Raw genomic sequence first — 18,239 nt, 5'->3', positions numbered from 1 at the left:
AACTGGAGCAGAACTTCGTCCCACAGTAAAATACCAGCAGAGAGAAGGAAAAGCAGAGTCGTCCCCGCCTGCAGCCTACTCTCCCCCGTGGAAAGACCTTCCTTTTCTGCACATGGGTCTGAGCATCACCTCGAGACCCATCCATGAGCGTTCAAGGAGCTGCCGTAGAGATCATTCAATGGATTGCCGGTGACCGCGGCCTTTGGTCCGTGCACCTCTAGGGCCGTGTTTCTCAATCAGTGGGGTGCGAAGGTTGTCGGGACTTGAGCTCATTTGAACATTTCTATGCATGATTAATATGATCCTACAATGCACGTAAACGTAGAAATATGCCTCTTGGGGAAAGTGGGGTTTGGTTTTTATCATGGTGGGACCAGGTTTTTTTGACAAAATAGTTGGTGGGGCATAAGGTGCATAAAGTTGAGAACCGCTGATGCTCAGGGGCGGGCTCTCGGGGGGCTCGCTTGTTTTTCACCACAGCCCAAAGGACTAGAAGCCACTTAGCACAGACAGTGAATGAGAGAAAGGATAACAATGAGTTCAGGATCTGGGGATTCAAGAGAAAAAGGAGAATCCCCTCCACTGTTGCCAGCTGCATCTGAAGACAGCTTGTGGTCAACAAAATTAGGCTAAATTAAAGGTGCTCAATCACCAGTCCATGCGCCGCATCCATCTTACAGAGCCATGCCATCTGGTCAGTGGGGCTCCCCATGGGTCCCGAAAGTCGGTAGTGGGGGTGCAGCAGTAAGTAACACTGCTACCTCGCCCCCACCTCCACATTACCAAGCCCCAGGTGATGGGATCAGGCCTCGACCAAGCCAGCCCTGCCTGGTGAGATCAGGACCACGGACCAGATGCGGCCTGCAGACTGACTTGGCACAGCTTATCCAGCCTGCAGGGCCAGAAGGTTGAGCACCACTGGTCTGAATAAACAAGACCCAAAGAAGGAAAGTGTCTTGCCCAAAGTCACACAGCGATGTGTGACAGTTGATGAGAGAATTCAGGTCCCTATTCAGTGCCTTCCTTACTGAATTATGCTAACTCTCTAACAGTAGTGCCTTTGTAGGAGTCTCACTCCTGGTCTGTCACCTCTTTAATCTCTGTCCATATTCATTTAATAATAATTCCATATGCTGTGAGCAGGACGTGGATCTGGTACGGACAGGTGGGCATCCTGGGATCCATAGTCCAAGGAACTGTTTGGAGATGAGCCTGAGGAACGGAGTCGAGAGGAAGTGGCATTGGACTCAGCTACATATGGGTAAGAGACTAATGCCAACTTTGTTATTGCTGCGGGGACAGAGGAAGTTACAGCACAAAGGGGAAAGGGCTTGTGGGGATGTACTGAGTTGACTAAGGCAATTATTGTAATGAAGGATACCAGTAGTACCAGCCTTAGTATTTCCCCTGCACTTTTCCTCCATTACCCTTCCCCTAAAACATGTTATCCCAGATGGATTTAAAGTGTGAAAAATATTAAACCTACTACTAGTGAGTTATTCTAACTGTGAGTAAATGGATCACTGCTAAAAGCAATTGCTCAAAGCTGAGATTACAGGAATAAAAAGCATGAGTCTCTGTCTTCACACACATAGCTCCCAGTTTATACCTTTGTCATACTAAAGTATTGTTAGGTTGGTACAAGCACAGTGGTGTAGTTTTTAAAAGCCTGTATTCTGTAAGTCCCATTGGCTATAGAGAATGGAAAAAATTCCTTGGTTGGTCATTGTCGTACATGGCCTTCTGATGGACGCATTGTAAGAGTGGGATGGAATTGAGGAGTCTGGGAATGCTGTTTTGTTGTTAGCAAACTTCATGTTAGTACAGTATCCTGGTAAGATTCACCCACTTTATACCCACTCCTGGCAGATGATGCTTGAGAATTTGGGTTGCAGTCACTGTGGTCATATGAGATCTTGGGAAAAGAGAAGGAGACAGGAGATTTGCATCCAAAGCCTCCTATAGAACTCTCATATTCTCTTATAACTGCATCAAAAACACAGCAAACAAATTGATTGCTATCCTTCCCATGGTATCCCGGTTCCTCATATGTATTTTCATGCAATGCAATCGTGGATACACAAGGCCACCCTTATTTGTCTTTCTTATCTCGATTTAGGTGCAGGGATGATGAGTGCATTTTGTGATTGCCTGGGGAGGTCCTGCAAGCCAGCAGGGTCATGAGTTGAGTCCCATTAAAAGCAATCTCCTTTTTCCTTGCAATTGTTGTACAGGATGCAACATGCCACAGTACCAATTACTGCAAGCACATTGATATGCAAATGGCAGTACAGTCTTCTTTTCTGTCAGTCAAATTAACTTTTCATAGCAATCCTGCAGCTGCTTACTAGACACATTGAAAAAGGCAGTGGGCATTTGAAGGTTTCTTTAAAGGTTTCTTAAAATAGGCACAGATGCCTTCTTGACTAAACGTGCTAACAGTTAGGAATAAGGTCCCTTCTTGTCCAAACAGGTACACACCAAAACTCCGTAGCCTGCTAGCATCATGTATTCTGCCTGTGTATCCCATGTAGGTGTTCATGGACAAGCTACTATGGTCAACCAAGGCCTGCAGAATGATGGAGTAGTATCCTCTGCAGTTGACATATTCTTGTGCTCCTTGTGGTAGGTAAATTATAGGCACATAAATGCTATCAGTAGCCCAGCACAGTTTAGAGACTCTTTCTTCCCCAGGCACCTTCTATAATTATTTCAGGAACGATAGCTTTGGCCATGTTCATATAAACTGTAATAATGAAAGGATATACAAATGAGAGTAGTTATACCAGTCCAGAATTGGGTTAATATTATTATCTGGAAGCTGACTGTCTCTGACTGAGGTGAGAGGCTAAATCAGTGGTCACCAATCAGCATGGGTGACTGGTCAGGGGGCACATGCCCCCCCAAGCGACCAGTCAGTGATTGGGGGGTCTCCCTATGGCCAGTCTTACTGACTGGGGGAGAGGTCCCCCGCAGGTGGTCTCTCTGACCAGGAAGGGGTCACAGCACTCCCAGAAGTGGCCCGTGGCACTTCATCCAGCACTTGCACTCCCTGGCCGGCACTCGCAGTGGCGGGCACTGGCGCTCCCACCTGCTCCTCCTGCCCATTGCTGAAGCAGGGAGCGCTGCCTGTCAGGGGGTGCACCAGTGCTCTCGGGGTGCACGTGCACCTGCTACGCATCGCCACTTCCAACCAGTGGATCTTGATCCATTGGTAGATCTCGGAGCCTCTTGGAGTCGATCCAAGGCTGGGGTGAGGGGCTGAGCGCCAGTGTGCATGCACACACATGCCCCAGCCCAGCAGGTTAGTTCATGGAGGGGGGAAGGGGTAGGTGCTAGATTGAGGTCCCTGTAGCGAGGGACAGTGCTGCAGAGGCAGGAGCAGGGGTAAGTTGAGTGGGACCCCAGCTGTGTGGGACTTACCTGCTGGGAAGGCGCACCCTCTAATAATTTTTTCTCTCTCTGCCTCGATCTGCCCCACTCTTCCCTCCCCACAGACTTACCTGCTGGGATAGGGGTGGGGGGTGGCGACAATGCATGATAGATCTTGGGTTGTTTTTAAATGCCAAAGGTGATCTCGTACTTAAAAAGGTTGGAGACCATTGGGCTGAATCATTTGGTGTGGGCAAGTCAATTGCTAGTACTGAGAGCTGCCATTTGTGAGATTTATGGCTCAGGACAGATGAACTCTTCCACGAGGCACCACAAAATAATTTGTAGAAAAACTCGAGTTAGTGAGGCATTATGAATTGAAGAACATGCTCCTAGAGATCATAGGAAAGTGGGACTGGAAGGGACCTAATGAGGTCGTGCAGTCTAGCCTCCTGCTCAAGACAGGATTCTTCCCTGAATAAAAACCATCTCAGCCAAATGTCTCTCTAACCTGCTCTCATAAATGTCTAGGGATGGAGATCCTAGCACCTCACTTGGCCTATTGCAGCATGAGTTATATGGGTATGAGAAGAGTATAGTTCTGGAGTGTGGATGCTTGCCGATGGGTTTAACTAATCTGAGTACCCAAGCTGCAAGCCCAGACCCAGGTAAAGTCTTGTGAATCCATACCCAGACTAGAGACTCCTGTCTCTATGATTTTCTTTCCAGCCCTTCCAGCTAAAAATCATGAAAACCAAACCTTTTTAAGGACTCTGATCTGCTTATGTTCCTTCTGATCCAATCATCTATGAATCTATAATGCTATGGCTCAAGTTTTTATTCTTTACTTTTTTTCTTTAGAAATATTTAATTAAACTCCGGTGTACTGTGACTGGAGAGGTGTTGTTAGAATGAAGACTGAGTCAGCAGTCCTGGATCCTGTTCCTCTGCCTATCCTTGACTCACCATGCAGTTGTAGACGAGTCATTAGTAGCTTGATTTTCAGAAATATTTAGGATTTCCACTATGGGCAATGGGAGCTGCAGGGATTTGCCATCTTGGAAAGCTGATTTAATTAATTTCTATTTGTGTGCTTACCCAATATACAAAGTTGGAATAATAGGAATTCTCCACTGTACAGGGGTGGTATCTGGTTTAATTAATGAGAATTTGTAAAGCACATTGAGATCTCATGATTAAAAGACTAATTTCAAAGGGACAGATATAGAATCATGGAAAATTAGGGTTGGAAGGGACCTCAGGAGGTCATCTAGTCCAACCCCTTGCTCAAAGCAGGATGATCCCCAAATATATCATCCCAGATAAGGCTTTATCTAGCTGATCTTAAAAAATCTCCAAGAATGGAGATTCTACGTCTTTGGGTAACCTGTTCCAGAGCTTGACTACCCTCTTTGTGAGAGAGTTGTTCCTAATATCTAACTTCCCTTGATGTAACTTGAGACTATTGGGGATTTTTACACATGCTTCAGTAGGTATGGGGGGTGCTTTAATTAGTGAGTGCTTTTAATTAAAAGTGCCCAAGTGTCACGTGTATCAGTGTCCTCTGTGCTGTAAAATGGCAGCGGGGTGCTTTGAACTAAAGCTCATTGAACGAGCTTGAGTTCAAAGTGCCCTGCCACAATTTTTCAGTGCAGGGATGCTAATACACGTGATGCTGGAGTCTGCTGGAGCACATTTATTTCCATTGTCCAGCAGACTTGATTAATCAAGTCTGCTCCAATGCACTGGGTTTCCAGTATGTTGGCACTGACTTCCTGCACATGTATAGGAGCCCATTGTTCCTTGTTCTGTCATCTGCCATGACTGAGAAGAGACTAGCTCCATCTTCTTTGGAACCACCCTTCAGGTAGTTGAAGGCTGCTGTGAAATCCTCTCAGTCTTTTTTTTCTCTAGACTAAATAAGTCTAGTTCCTTCTCAAAAGACACATGCCCCAGCCCTCAAACCATTTTCGTTGCCTTCCACTGGACTCTGTCTAATTTGTCCACATCCTTTCTGTAGTGGGGGGACCAAAACTGGACACAGTACTCCAGATGTGGCCTCACCAGTGCAGAATAGATATGCTGGCAACATTCCTACCAGTGCAGCTCAGTATACCATCAGCCTTGTTTGTCACAAGGGCACACTGTTGGCTCAAATTCAGCTTCTTGTCCACTGTAACCCCCAGGTCCTGTCCGTAGAGCTGCTGCCCAGCCAGTCAGCCCCCAGCCTGTATTGGTGTATAGGATTGTTCCATCCTAAGTGTAGGGCTTTGCACTTGTCCTTGTTGAACCTCATGAGATTTCTTTTGGTCTAATCCTCTAATTGTTGAGGTCCCTCTGAATCCTAGTCCTCCCCGCCCAGCTTGTTGTCATCTGCAAACTTGCTGAGGGAGCACTCTGTGCCATCTTACAGGTCATTGATGAAGATATTGAACAAAACCAGTCCCAGGATTGACCCTGGGGGAACTCCACTTGATACCAGCTGCCAACTAGACGTCGAGCTATTGATCACTATCCTCTGAGCCCAATGCCCCAGCCAGTTTTCTGTCCACCTTACAGTCCACTTATCCAGCCTGTACTTCCTGAGCTTGCCTGCAAGAATGTTGTGGGAGACCATATCAAAAGCCTTGATAAGGTCAAGGTACACGACATTCACTGATCTCCCCACATCCAGTCATCTCATCACAGAAGGCAGTCAGGTTGGTCAGGGTTGAAGTGCCCCTGGTGAATCCATGCTGACTGTTCCTAATCACCTTCTCCTCCAAGTACTTAGAAATGGATTCCTTGAGGAGCTGCTCCATCATTTTTCTAGTGACTGAAGTGAGGCTGACCAGTTTGCAGTTCCCTGGATCGTCCTTTCCCCCTTTCTTAAATATGGACACTGCCCTTTTCCAATCATCTGGGACTTTTTCCAATCACTATGAGTTTTCAGATATGATGGCCAATGGCTCTGCAGTCATATCAGCCACCTCCCTCAGCACCCTTGGGTTCATCCCATCTGGCCCCATGGACTTGTATATGCCCAGCTTTTCTAAATAGTCTCTGACCTCTTCTTTTACCACAGCTGGCTGCCCACCACCTCCCCAAATTGTGCTGCTGGGTGCAGTAGTCTTGGAACTGACCTTGCCTGTGAAGACTAAGGAGAAAGAGGAATTGAGTAATTCAAGCTTTTTCACATTCTCTGTCACTAGGTTGCCTCCTGCATTCAGTAAGGGACCCATACTTTCCCTGTTCCTCTTGTTAATGACATACTTGTAGAAACCCTTCTTGTTACCCTTCACATCCCTTGCTAGCTGCAACTCTGATTGTGCTTTGGCCTTCCTGACTTCATCGCTGCATGCCCAAGTGATACCCTTATATCCCCCCTTCATTGTTTGTCCAAGTTTCCACTTTTTATAAGCTTATTTTTTGTGATTTAACTTAATGAAGAGTTCCCTGCTAAGCCAAGCCGGTCTTCTGCCATACTCACTAGTCTTCCTGCACATCAGGATGGTTTGTTCCAGTTAGGTTTCTTTAAAGTACAGCCAGCTCTCCTGGACTCCTTTTCCCCTCTCAGACTGGCCTCCCAGGGGATCTGACCCATGAATTCCCTGACTGAGTCAAAGTCTGTTTTTCTGAAGTCCAGGGTCTTTACTCTGCTGCTTTCCTTCCTTCTTTTCCTCAGGATCCTGAACTCAATCATTTCATAGTTGCTGCTGCTCAAGTTGCCATCCAAGACTTCATTCCCCACCAATTCGTCTGTATTTGTGAGCAGCAGGTCAAGAAGAGCATGGCCCCTAGTTGGCCTCTCCAATACTTGTACCAGGAAGTTGTCCTCAGCACTCTCCAAAAAGTTCCTGGATTGCCTGCACACTGCTGTATTGCCCTCCCAGCAGATGTCAGGGTGATTGAAGTACCTCATGAGAACCAGGGCCTGTAACTGGGGAAACTTCTGCTAGCTGTTTGAAGAAAGCCTCATCCACCTGGTTGGTGGCCTATAGCAGACCCCCACCACAACATCACTCTTGTTGCTCTCCTCTCTGACCCTAACCCAGAACTTTCAAGAAGCCTTTCACCAGTTTCATACTGGAGCTTTGAGCAATCATACAGCTCTTTTACATAAAGTTCAACTCTTCCTCTTCTTCTTCCTTGGCTGTCCTTCCTGAATAGTTTATACCCATCCGTGGCGGTGCTCCAGTTATGCAACCTCCCACCAAGTCTTTTTTATTCCAATCACGTCATAATTCTGTGACTGTACAAGGACTTCCAATTCTTTTTGGTTTTTAACCAAGCTGTGTGTGTTCATGTACAGGCACCTAAGGTAACTAGCCGATTGCCCTTATTTCTCAGGAACAATGAGAATGCCTCCCCTGTTGCCCACTCCTGTTTGTGCTTCCACCAGGTGACCCACTTCCCTACTTAGCTCAGGGCTTTGGTTTCCATCCCACAGCAACCCTGGTTTAAAGGTTAGCAAGCTTGTCTGTCAAGAAGCTTTTCCCTCTCATTGTCAGGTGGATCCCATCTCTTCCTAGCAGTCCTTCTTGGAACATCATCCCATCGTCAAAGAAGCCAGAGGCCTGCTGGCAACCCCACCTGAGCAGGCATGCTTTGGCCTGCAGGATGCACCCACTCCTGCCCAGGTCCTTTCCCTTGACCAAAAGGATTGAGGAGAATACCACCTGAGCCCACATCTCCTTCACCCTTGCACCCAGAGCCCTGTAGTCAGCTCTGATCGGCTCAGAGTATCCCCTGGCAGTATCATTGGTGCCCATATGGATGAGCAGCATGAGGTAGTAGTCAGAGGGCCTCATGAGTCTTGGTAATCCATCCATGACATCTCAGATCCATGCTCTGGGCAAGCAGCGGACCTCCCAAGACAACAGGTCAGGCTGGCAGACGGATGTCGCTGTCCCCCGCAGAAGGGGGTCTTCAGCACCACCCATCACTTCTTTCTGATGGCAGTGGTCTTGTTCATCCCCACCATTGTCTTCCACCAATGGAACATTGTACTCCCCCTCTATTGCTAGGTTTCCATAGCTCTTCTCCAGGCAAACTCCTGCAAGTGGAGATGAAGAGTCCTGCTTGTTGCCAGAGGTCACAAGCTTCCAGCTTCCACCTTCCTCAGAGTCCATGTCCTCTCCCTTCCTTAGTGCTGCCCTTGGCAATTCTTCCTCCAAAGTCTTGGAGGTCTCCTCCAGCATCAACTCGATGAACTCCTCATGGTGAAGGGTGCTTTGGAGCCTTACCACCTCCTCCTCTAGCTTTCTTGCCTGCTCCCTCAGAAACACCACCAGGAGGCACTGCTCACATTGCAGGCACCCCCTGACCTGGCAGTCACTGGAAGGAACCTGCAAGCCAGAGTTTCCACAGTGCCAAACCCAGACCTGGGTGGAAAGTGTGATGGTGAGCGGTCCTGCCTAGAATCTGCTTTCTCTCTCTTACTGCCGTTCTTCCAAGAGCACATTCCTTAGCACATGGATGACTGGTGCCACCTTAGCCGGGGCGGGGGACGTGCCCCCCCCCCCAGTGACCAGTCATCGACCAGGGAGGAGTCCCTCCCTTGGCCAGTCTCACCGATAGGGAGCCCCATGGCCAATCTCACTGGTGGGGGTGGGGCACAGCTAATTGTGAAGCAGCCGTGATGCTACCAGAAGCAGCTGCAGTGCTCACAGGTAGGGTACTGGTGCTCCCACCTGTCCCCCCCCACCTGTCAGGGGGTGCATGTGTACCCCGTGCACCCCCAATGCATCGTCACTGCCTTAGTAAGCTGGTCTGTAAGGTGGTCTGTTTACTTTTCCTTGGTCCTGAAAGGTTCATTTTTCCCTGCTTCCTCTCACCAAGCTTGAAGGCTCTCTGTCAAAGAGTTGGGGTGGGGGGCAAACTGACTTGTGAACTGCCTTCCCCTGTTCACTTGCCCCATTTGATAGCATATTATATAAAACCATACATAGATATTCACAAACAGGAACGTTAAATGCATGTAGTTGTTAATAATGCACACACAGATAGTCTCTTTCATGTGAGGTTTTCTAAGTGCTATACAAGCAATTAATTAAGTAACACAACCCCCCTGTGAGGTAAGTGGTTGGTAATTTATTTTACTAATGGAGAAATGCACACTGAGAGGTTAAGTGATTTTTGCTCTCAGTTACAAAATTGGTCAGCATCAGAGAGAGGTCTCAGTTCTTGTTTTAAGTACTATACAAAATCACTTACAATTAAAAGTTAGTTTACAAGTATGTTTCCTATGAAAATAATCATCTTGCCTGGCTTACAAGAAGAAAAGAAAAAAGTAGAATAGACAATTATTGTCCTGATTGACTAATATAAAAAATGGGTGAACCTTAAATGTCAAATATAGAGCAAAAGTTAAAGATGTTCATTTGACTTTTTGTTGATGCCAAATGAAAGAGATTAACATAAGGAATTTTAATTGAATGCACAATTTCTTCTTTTCTGTTGCTTTCTTATTAGTTTGATTTGTTTTATTGACTTATTTTCTTGGAAGGTATGCTAATCATCTGAAGTGTTTTGTCACCTATTTTATATGAGGCATTGATACCTTTTGATTACATTTTTCACAGGTTTTGAAGCTGTCTTAATTTGTATTCGATTGATACTAATCAGTTGCAGTTAAATCAGATGGTTTCTAATTTTTCATTCTCATTCTACACTCAGTCTTTTTTGTTTCCTTCCTGGACAGCAGAGGGACTGTTTTTTCAGATTAGCTGTGCTAAGAATGTCATCAAAGTCTTCTTGTGACTAATGCTGTGATGTAATAAGAGTTATGAAAAGTAGTTTCTGAAGCAGAGTAAGTAAGCTGCTTAATCCTAGCTTGACCTGAAACAAGCTATGAAGTATCCTCTGGTTCCTTTGGTAAATGATTTGACATTTCATGTGCTTTTCTTTTGGTTTTGTTTGCCATTTGGGTTACTGCTGATCTTACTGATTATCTGGCTGCAGCATTTACTCAATGAAGGTAAGTTTTAGTATTAGATACATAAATGCTTTTGCATAGAGATTTTAAGCATTAGCTTTTCCTTTGAGGATTCTGTGTGGCTTTTTTAGGTGGATGCAGCTTCTCTCACAAGGGCAAAAGTTTTCATATTGAAACAAGTGATACTGTGTGGCAAATCAAACTCAATTTAACTTGTGTTAGGTATAAAAATCTGACTAGAGGGATGTGTTGCTGCTTGGTGGGAGAGCTCTTGTGGTGGTGGTGGGGAGGGTTAATCTTAAATTAAATCATCGCTTTTTCAGGGATAGAAGGGAGTTGGAGAAAGCTTTTGTGTGTGGATTGTTTTTATGGTGAAACCTCAGCTAATCTGACTTTATCCTCCTCCTTGCTCACTTGGGATATTGTTCACGGGTGCCAGCACTGGTGCCTAGTCAAACAACATGAGGGCTAAAAGGAAGCATTAGCAAGAGAGAAAGGTGCATGCTTTTATTATTTTTGTGTGTTTCTTTCACCTTATGATTCACTATTGATATTTTGTCTCCTTCTAAAATGATTACAGCTAATGAGCATTGTTTTGGCCTAATGGCAGGCTTGCTGATCTCTTCAAAGAGATGAGACCCTGTTAGTTTGCTGGAATCTTGGAGTGCGAGCAACTGGAGGAAGGAATCAGCTGAAGGTTCAGAAACAGTGATTCTGCCTTTATGGCAATGTGCTAATAAGAAGGATAAAAATAAAATCTTACATAAAACATGCCTTTAGCTCTCATGGGTTTAGTCTGCCTGCCTTGATTATTGTGGGGCCTTGCTGTTTAGTAGGTTTCATATGAGGAGTGATGGTGATTTTGTTGGTTAGCCTGGCAGCAGGGGAGCAAAGGCTACTTATAATTGAAGATTATAATTCCTTTTCTTTTCTTACAATTGCACACATGTGCATGCACAATGCTTCATTTTGATTATATGTTCTCTGTGCTCTGAAACAAAGATTCAAAACTTTTTTCATGCTGTAGGTGCAGATATTCTGAAGGAAGCACTTGTTAATGTGTTTGATTGTATGGGTTGATTGCTTTCTGTCAAGGATTGCAAAACTGATATCTTTCTAGTCTAACCAGGGCAAGTATACGTTATATGTTGGTGGCTTCTGGTTACCAGGTAAACAGAAGTACCTGCTCTGTTAACCCCCAAACTTACCACTGTGGCTAATTGAACTGAACTGTGATATCTATTCAGAAGTCAATTAGATCATTTAGTGGCTATGGTAACACAAACTTAGTCGGTTGGCATGGAAATGGTGCTGCGAGAATGTCAGAATGTGAGCCAAAGTCAAAGACTGTATACACCTTCCGTAAGCAAAATCTAGTGCAATAACTATATTAACTATACTGCATTTCCATTGTGTGTTGTCCTTTGCAGACTTGGCTGTTCTAGGTAACAGCATTTTGGTGACTTGAAACATTACCCTTGCAAAACCTAGTTCATAGTAGCTCGAGTCAGGAGGGACCTGAACAGATCATCTAGTCTGACCCCCTGCCACAGGCAGGAATGAATGCTGGGTTCACAAGACCCCGGACAGGTGATCATCCAACCTCCTCTTGAATTTGCCCAAGGTAGGGGGCGAGACCCACTTCCCCTGGGAAGTTGATTCCAGATTCTGGCCACCCTAACTGTAAAAAATTGCCTTCTGATCTGTAACTTAAACCTATTCTCCATCAGCTTATTACCATTGTTTCTTGTCACCCCAGATGGTGCTGGGGAGAAAAGGGCTCTTCCTATTTGCTGTTGATCTCCCCTGATGAGTTTGTAGGCAGCCACCAGGTCCCCCCTCAGTCTCCTTGCTGAGGCTGAACAGGTTCAGGTCCCTCAGTCTCTCCTCACAGAGCCTGTCCTGCTGCCCTCTCACCAAGCGGGTGGCCCTCCTCTGAACCCTCTCCAGGCTGGCCACATCGCTTTTGAAGTGCGGCGCCCAGTACTGGATGCAGTACTCCAACTTATGCCTGACCAAAGTCGCACAGAGGGGGAGTATCACTTCTCTGGACCGGCTTGTGATGCACCTTTGGATGCATGACAAGGTATGGCTGGCCTTGCTGGCTGCGGTCTGGCATTGGCGGCTCATGTTCATCTTGGAGTCAATAATGACTCCGAGATCCCTTTCTGCCTCTATGCTTTCAAGCGGAGAACTCCCCAGCCTGTATGCATGCTGTGGATTCCTTCTCCCAAGGTGCAGCACCCTGCATTTGTCTACGTTGAACCCCATGCTATTCTCATCTGCCTACTTTTGTAGTCTCTCTAAATCTAGTTGCAACCTCTCTCTCCCTTCAAGTGTGTCCACCTCGCCCCACATCTTCGTGTCATCAGCAAACTCGGATAGCAGGCTTTCCATCCCCTCATCCAAGTTGCTGATGAAGCTGTTAAACAGCACGGGCCCGAGGACCGAGCCCTGGGGTACCCCACTGCTCACATCTCGCCAGTTTGAGTACAGCCTGTCCACCACCACTCTCTGGGTGTGCCTCATCAGCCAATTTTTTACCCATCCAACTGTGCAGGCATCAATACCCCAGTCACTTAATTTATTGATGAGGATGGGGTGAGAGACAGTGTCAAAGGCCTTCTTAAAGTCCAGAAAGACTACGTCCACAGCGACACCATCATCCAAGGATTTAGTTACTTGGTCATAAAAGGCAATCAGGTTGGTCTGGCAGGACCTGCCTTTGATGAACCCATGCTGATTGCCCCGAGCATGATCTCCCCTGCTGCCCCCCACAGATGTGCTCCTTGATGATGTTATTTAAAGTGCATTGATATAAAACATTTCTGCCACTAGAATAATTGCAATTACTCCAGTCCGGTATGTATTTGCACGCATGCTTTAAACGCAAGTAATTCTAAGTCAGTTTAAATACTTGTGTAAGGATATACACATGTATTCCAATATTTGTAGAAACGGGGCCTGTAAAATGGTTATGTTGAGACTGTCTTCCTCTTAATTACATCTTCATTTGGTTGTATCCTTTTAGCTAGTGTAGTGTGGAGTTGGAACAACTATGGGGTGAGGTGAGGTGCAAATTGGAGGATAGTCCAGCAGCATTGCCTACTAAAATCTACTTAGTTATACTTGCTGAGACTCGTACTATTGGGACTATCTAGTTTGGATTGCAAACTGTGTACTATTTATTAGTGGTGATGACTTAGAAGAACCCACCTGGACTCAGACTTGAACTTGTAAGATGTGTAGTCGGAGAGAAGAAAAAAATGTCTAAATTGTAACCTGAATACATTTAAAATGAAAATGTCTGTGATGGTACATTTAAAATTTTATAGTGTAGCTTTTCACATTCCACCAGAGCTATATTTTAAACATAGCTGTTGCATATTAGTATTCAAGTAGCAGAGGCGTGGAATACTATTTTTTTTGCCACCCCTATTTCACAAAGTTACTTCACACTTAATTGTTTAAAATGTGTTTCAGCCCAGTTACCCCATATCAGAGTAATGAGGGAGCCTTCCTCTGATCAGTCTGATGGGAATGCTGACCCTAAATTTGAGAATGAAGCTGCAAGAGAGAGAGGCTGGAGACAGATGCCTGATACCAAATTCCCAAAGGATATACAGTCAAGTGCACCTGTGGGGCAACGAGTGCCCAAGTCTGCTTATCAGAGTCCAAAACTGAAAAGCCTTTTTGCTGCAGTCTCAGACTGTCTGTTTTGGGGGCAGGGAATGAGACCATGTTGCTATGAGAAGAATACCCTGTATTTTGCTGTGACGGTAAGTGGGAGAGCCATTTTGCTATTTGGCTTTGTTTTATTTTTTAAACTTCTTGCACATTTGGAGTAGTTTCTGTCTTGCGTGACAGTTAAAGGTGTAAAATAAGGCTTAGTCTACACTACAAGGTTCTGCCTACTAGAGTTCTGCTAGAAAAACTGTGTGTCTGCCCCCAAATAGTCAGTCCCCTGTAGTGGTCAGCTTGTTCTTTTAGATGGCAAAGATGAAGTAATTTTGCCAAGTAGTCCAAGTCTTCTCCAGCCACCTGGCAGCATGCAGATGCTTCTGTACCTTTTTCTGGTTGCTGTGTTCCAGTCAACAGCTATTTCCTTCCTTGGATGCTCTGGTGCTATAGCTGCTGAATGAAACAATTTAGTGCAACCAGAAATAGCAGGATTTGCGCCTGTCCTGGTGGATTAGTGGTAGCGGCTGCTGTCTGCTGCCAGACTTTCTGGTGACATAGGTATAGGCTTTGAAAGTGCACAATACAAGTGCTGTCATAAGTCAAAAATACCCTGCACATTACCAAGAGTCTGTAATTTAAAAGGCAGACAGCATATAAGCAGCAGTTCTGTCTTTGATTTTTTTTTTTTGATTTGGATGAGAAAATCATCTCTGTATACATCTTTGATAGAATATGTTGATGCATTCATTTTCATTATGCTGATACATACTTCATAAAATCTGTTCCACATCCCTTGTAATGGAACAAATACGTTTTAAAATAAGAAATATGTTCTGTGTCTTCAAAATCAAAATATTTTACTCCTTTGCTTACTTGGGAAGCCTGATTTCAGGTCTTGTCCATTTATTCTTGGAAATATTGTGCATTTGATACTTGGGACAGGAATATGGAATGTGGTACTCTCTGTACTCCAAGTATTTATGACATCACTTGCTCCTGTGATGTCTTGACAAATCAGTAGAATAGGAAATGCTTTCTGAATATATACTATATTTTCCTCCCTCTTACGTTGTACATTCTTTCCTGCAAAACTGCACATAACTCGAATTTGCATAAAGGGAACCCACTTTACAATGTTACCCATCGGGATACGTTCCAAGACCTCGACTGTACTGACCCCCCCGGACCTGTTTCTACCACTTTTACAAGACAGTTTTGGTACTCGACAACAGCAGACAGTATACACAAGCACAGGCACCAGCTACTGGGAGTGGCGGGTGCTACTGACAGGTGGCTTCATGGCTTCCAGCTCCTGGGATGCCATGCTGCCGGGGCCGGACCAGGCTGGGCTGCAGGGGCCAGCGCTGCAGAGCAGCTGGGCACAGGGATGCCCCTGGGCTAGGGGCTTCATAGCCGTTCTGCCCTCATGCCACCCACCACCTGGCTCAGCCCCCCACAAATAATTTTTTCGTCTTCCACCTATGGCATCATTCCCACAATGCACTGCACAAAGCAGCTGACTGCAGGCTTCCACTGCACTGATATTGAATATACACCTATATAAACCTGCCATGGATCTTAGCCTTGTGTGTGTTGATCCTGTAGGCAGACTCAGTGGGACTCTGCTTATCTTCAGGAATGTATCCATCAGTATAATTGAAGGGTTGGGATTTAAATCAGCCCATTGTTGCCTGACATCAGCTGGGTTGGTAGGGTGAGATGGGAAAGAGGAAGAACCTAGATGCTTATTCTGATCTTCCAGCTTTTTTGTCCCTTGAAGAATGCCATTTGGTTTAAGACACTCTCTCCCCCTCTTCTGCATCAGCTACTCTGCTCTCTGCTGCTGTCTCTCATCTGGAATGTTGGCTGCCAATTGCTTGAGATTGCTAATATCCTGAAGAGTCAGCTGCTGCCACTATGTTTGGATATCTACACAGCTCAGCCTTTTGTCCTGCTGAATGAAAGAGTCGTGAAAATCTGGGATTATCTGAAATGAGAAATCGGAGCTATCTGTTTCCATCACTGAGGGATGTAAAAGCACTGCAACAAATTGATAAAACGTGCCTGTTGCTCATCTGAAGGGAGACTGACCACGGTGTGCAAATAAAGCAAGTGGTATTGTTGCCATGAAAAATAACCTGCTCAGTTCAGTGTCTTTGAGCTGTCATGATGGAGTAAAGGTTTAAGAATTTATCAGTTTTGCTTTGTGGTTTCCTTAAAAAGGAAAAAGAAAGAGAGAATCTTATGGATTGGCATCCATGCAAGTCATCACAGCTGCCTTCATGTGGGCCAATTGCAAGGACCACAGTGACTTGCCTACAGTCCAGTGCTTGTACTGCTCCCTTACTTGGATTTGCTTTCCTGCCTGTCTCCCTCAGCCCAAGATATAGACTGACATATACTTAGTTAGATCAAGTAAGAAAATGTGTGGTTGGTTGAGTGGACATCTTTCACCAGTAATAAATTCACATTTTGAATAAGATATGCTTAAGGCAATGTATGTCTGTAAGACTTCTTACTGGTGTGTGAGCACAGAATGCTCCAGTGCTGTTGAAAATTATTCTTTTTCTAATCATCTCTTTTACTCTTCTGGTTTCAAACTTGTAAAACCTCAAGTTGGTGATTAGCAAACTCTTTTAAATTCTCAGTTCTGAATATAGAACAAACTTACCATAAATTCCTAATATATTTGTTATGATTTGATATATAGAAATATTTTAGCACATGACTGCTCTACTTCTTGATTCTGGTATCTCCTTTTTGAAATCTTGATGTAATGCCAGGTTGGGTTCCAGTGGGACATGATAGTCAAAAACTTAAAGTGGTTCAACTGATGCTAGGACCAGTTGGCACTATACAAGCCAATATGGTGGATAGAATTGGGGTGATCTACAAGTTTGCACACTAAGTAAATACTCAGTGGTCACCTTGTATGCAGAAAGGCAACTGGCTACTGCACTGAATTTGGGAAATTCTTGACAATTTATTAAAACAGCAACAAACTTAACAAACAGCTATATATATTCCACTGCTCTGTAATGACAGGGCCAATATTATTAAGCCACCCCCCTCCCCCCCAAGGTGGAAAAAAAAGATATATTGCCACTGGAAAGAAAATCGGCTTTGCTGGTTGTGTCCTGTACCTAAGTTACCTCCAGAAACTTACGTGAAGGACTGTAAATGATTATATTAACCTATGCTATTTATGCAGCAGGCCTTGTATGCCTATTTACTTTGTTTTCCCCTGAGATGCTGTGTCTCCTCCGAGTTCTCCAGTAAGGTAGGGTTTTAATAATAGTTATTCATTTTTCTTCACTTAGCCAGGCCACTTGTTTAGAAAGGGTTTATGTGCCCTTCCCCCTGTGTCTGGTGCTAATTTAAACTACCCACTGCTGGGAGGTGAATAGCAGGGCTGGGATATTTCTCCTTTTAGAACATTCCCTGGTTGATGACTAAAAGACTGCCTCAGTCTGGATTACTGTAGTGTCACTAGGGCAAGAGACTGGACGAATCTTTGTTGTTCTTCCAAGTTTATGGTGGTGAGTGCGTACCACAGCCACTGGCTTGGCAGGTGTCTGCCACCACGGCTTCAGGAAGATGGGCCAGCTTAAATAAGGTTGTTGCCAGTGGACAGAAATGGTTTTTCATGAGAGTTTCCAGGTGCAGCAGGAGGTGGTTTTGCTTAGAGTTCACGCTTGTCAGGTAACTAGTGACATTTTTTCCTCCCTTGAAGCACAAAAGGAAACACCAAAAAGTAAAAAAAAAATTAGAAGCTCAAAGGTGTAGGTTTGAGTTCTAATGTGCAGTTGGGACGACTAAAGCAACATGATTTTTCTCCCTTCCACTAGAATTTCAAAGCTGATTTTTCAAAAAGGCTCCAACCCTGCTGTAGAGCATGGAACAGTAGGAGGCAGAAAAGTTGGAAGGTTCCTATTTCCCTATTTTCTTCAAGCTACATTTCACTTTGACATATGCATCTTAACAGTTCATATTCTGCTGCAGTAGTAGAAACTACTGACTAACTTCTTCTGTTAAAGGTGGGTGTGTGTGTGTGTGTGCGTGCGCGCGCACATCCTATACATTTGAGCAGTGACCCTATCTGACTACAGAAATAACATGTAGGAGTGGTTCTCAACTTTTTTAAACTCAAGGCCCCTCTCAGAATATGTCAACTGGTAATTTTCATACATTTACTACAGAAAACCTATGGATCTGTTGCAAAGAACTCAGAAAGACCCCAAAAGATCAACATTTTTAACACCATGGATTC

General features: G+C 44.9%; 1 protein-coding gene across 2 annotated transcripts; it reads left to right on the top strand.

The window, feature by feature from the left end:
* The first annotated feature begins 1,126 nt into the window (after positions 1-1,126).
* Positions 1,127-16,699, top strand: LOC149856593 (uncharacterized). Of its 2 annotated transcripts, XR_016444371.1 has the most exons (4): positions 1,127-1,261; positions 2,535-2,625; positions 13,772-14,067; positions 15,795-16,699. XR_016444371.1 is itself a non-coding variant. In XM_090064124.1 (3 exons), the coding sequence occupies exons 1-3, from the start codon at positions 1,207-1,209 to the stop codon at positions 15,963-15,965; spliced, it is 522 nt and encodes a 173-aa protein (XP_089920250.1). In that variant the 5' UTR covers positions 1,150-1,206; the 3' UTR covers positions 15,966-16,694. The 2 variants fall into 2 exon arrangements, 1 of the variants encoding a protein (XP_089920250.1); XM_090064124.1 differs by lacking the exon at positions 2,535-2,625 and having other exon boundaries at positions 1,150-1,261; positions 15,795-16,694.
* The last annotated feature ends 1,540 nt before the right edge of the window (positions 16,700-18,239 follow it).

Source organism: Crocodylus siamensis, chromosome 10 (genome assembly GCF_052110815.1).
Source record: "Crocodylus siamensis isolate JL-2025a chromosome 10, ASM5211081v1, whole genome shotgun sequence".
NCBI classification, from domain to species: domain Eukaryota; kingdom Metazoa; phylum Chordata; order Crocodylia; family Crocodylidae; genus Crocodylus; species Crocodylus siamensis.
The sequence above is the reverse complement of the archived record's forward strand: the minus strand, read 5'-3'. Positions and strand labels throughout refer to the sequence as shown.

Bases quoted from the DNA above. Each gene is read 5' to 3' on its own strand.
- LOC149856593 (XM_090064124.1), top strand. From the start codon at position 1,207: ATGAGCCTGAGGAACGGAGTCGAGAGGAAGTGGCATTGGACTCAGCTA. The intron at 1,262-13,771 runs GTAAGAGACTAA...AATGTGTTTCAG, and splicing joins TTGGACTCAGCTACATATGG to CCCAGTTACCCCATATCAGA. The intron at 14,068-15,794 runs GTAAGTGGGAGA...CTTCTGCATCAG, and splicing joins CCCTGTATTTTGCTGTGACG to CTACTCTGCTCTCTGCTGCT.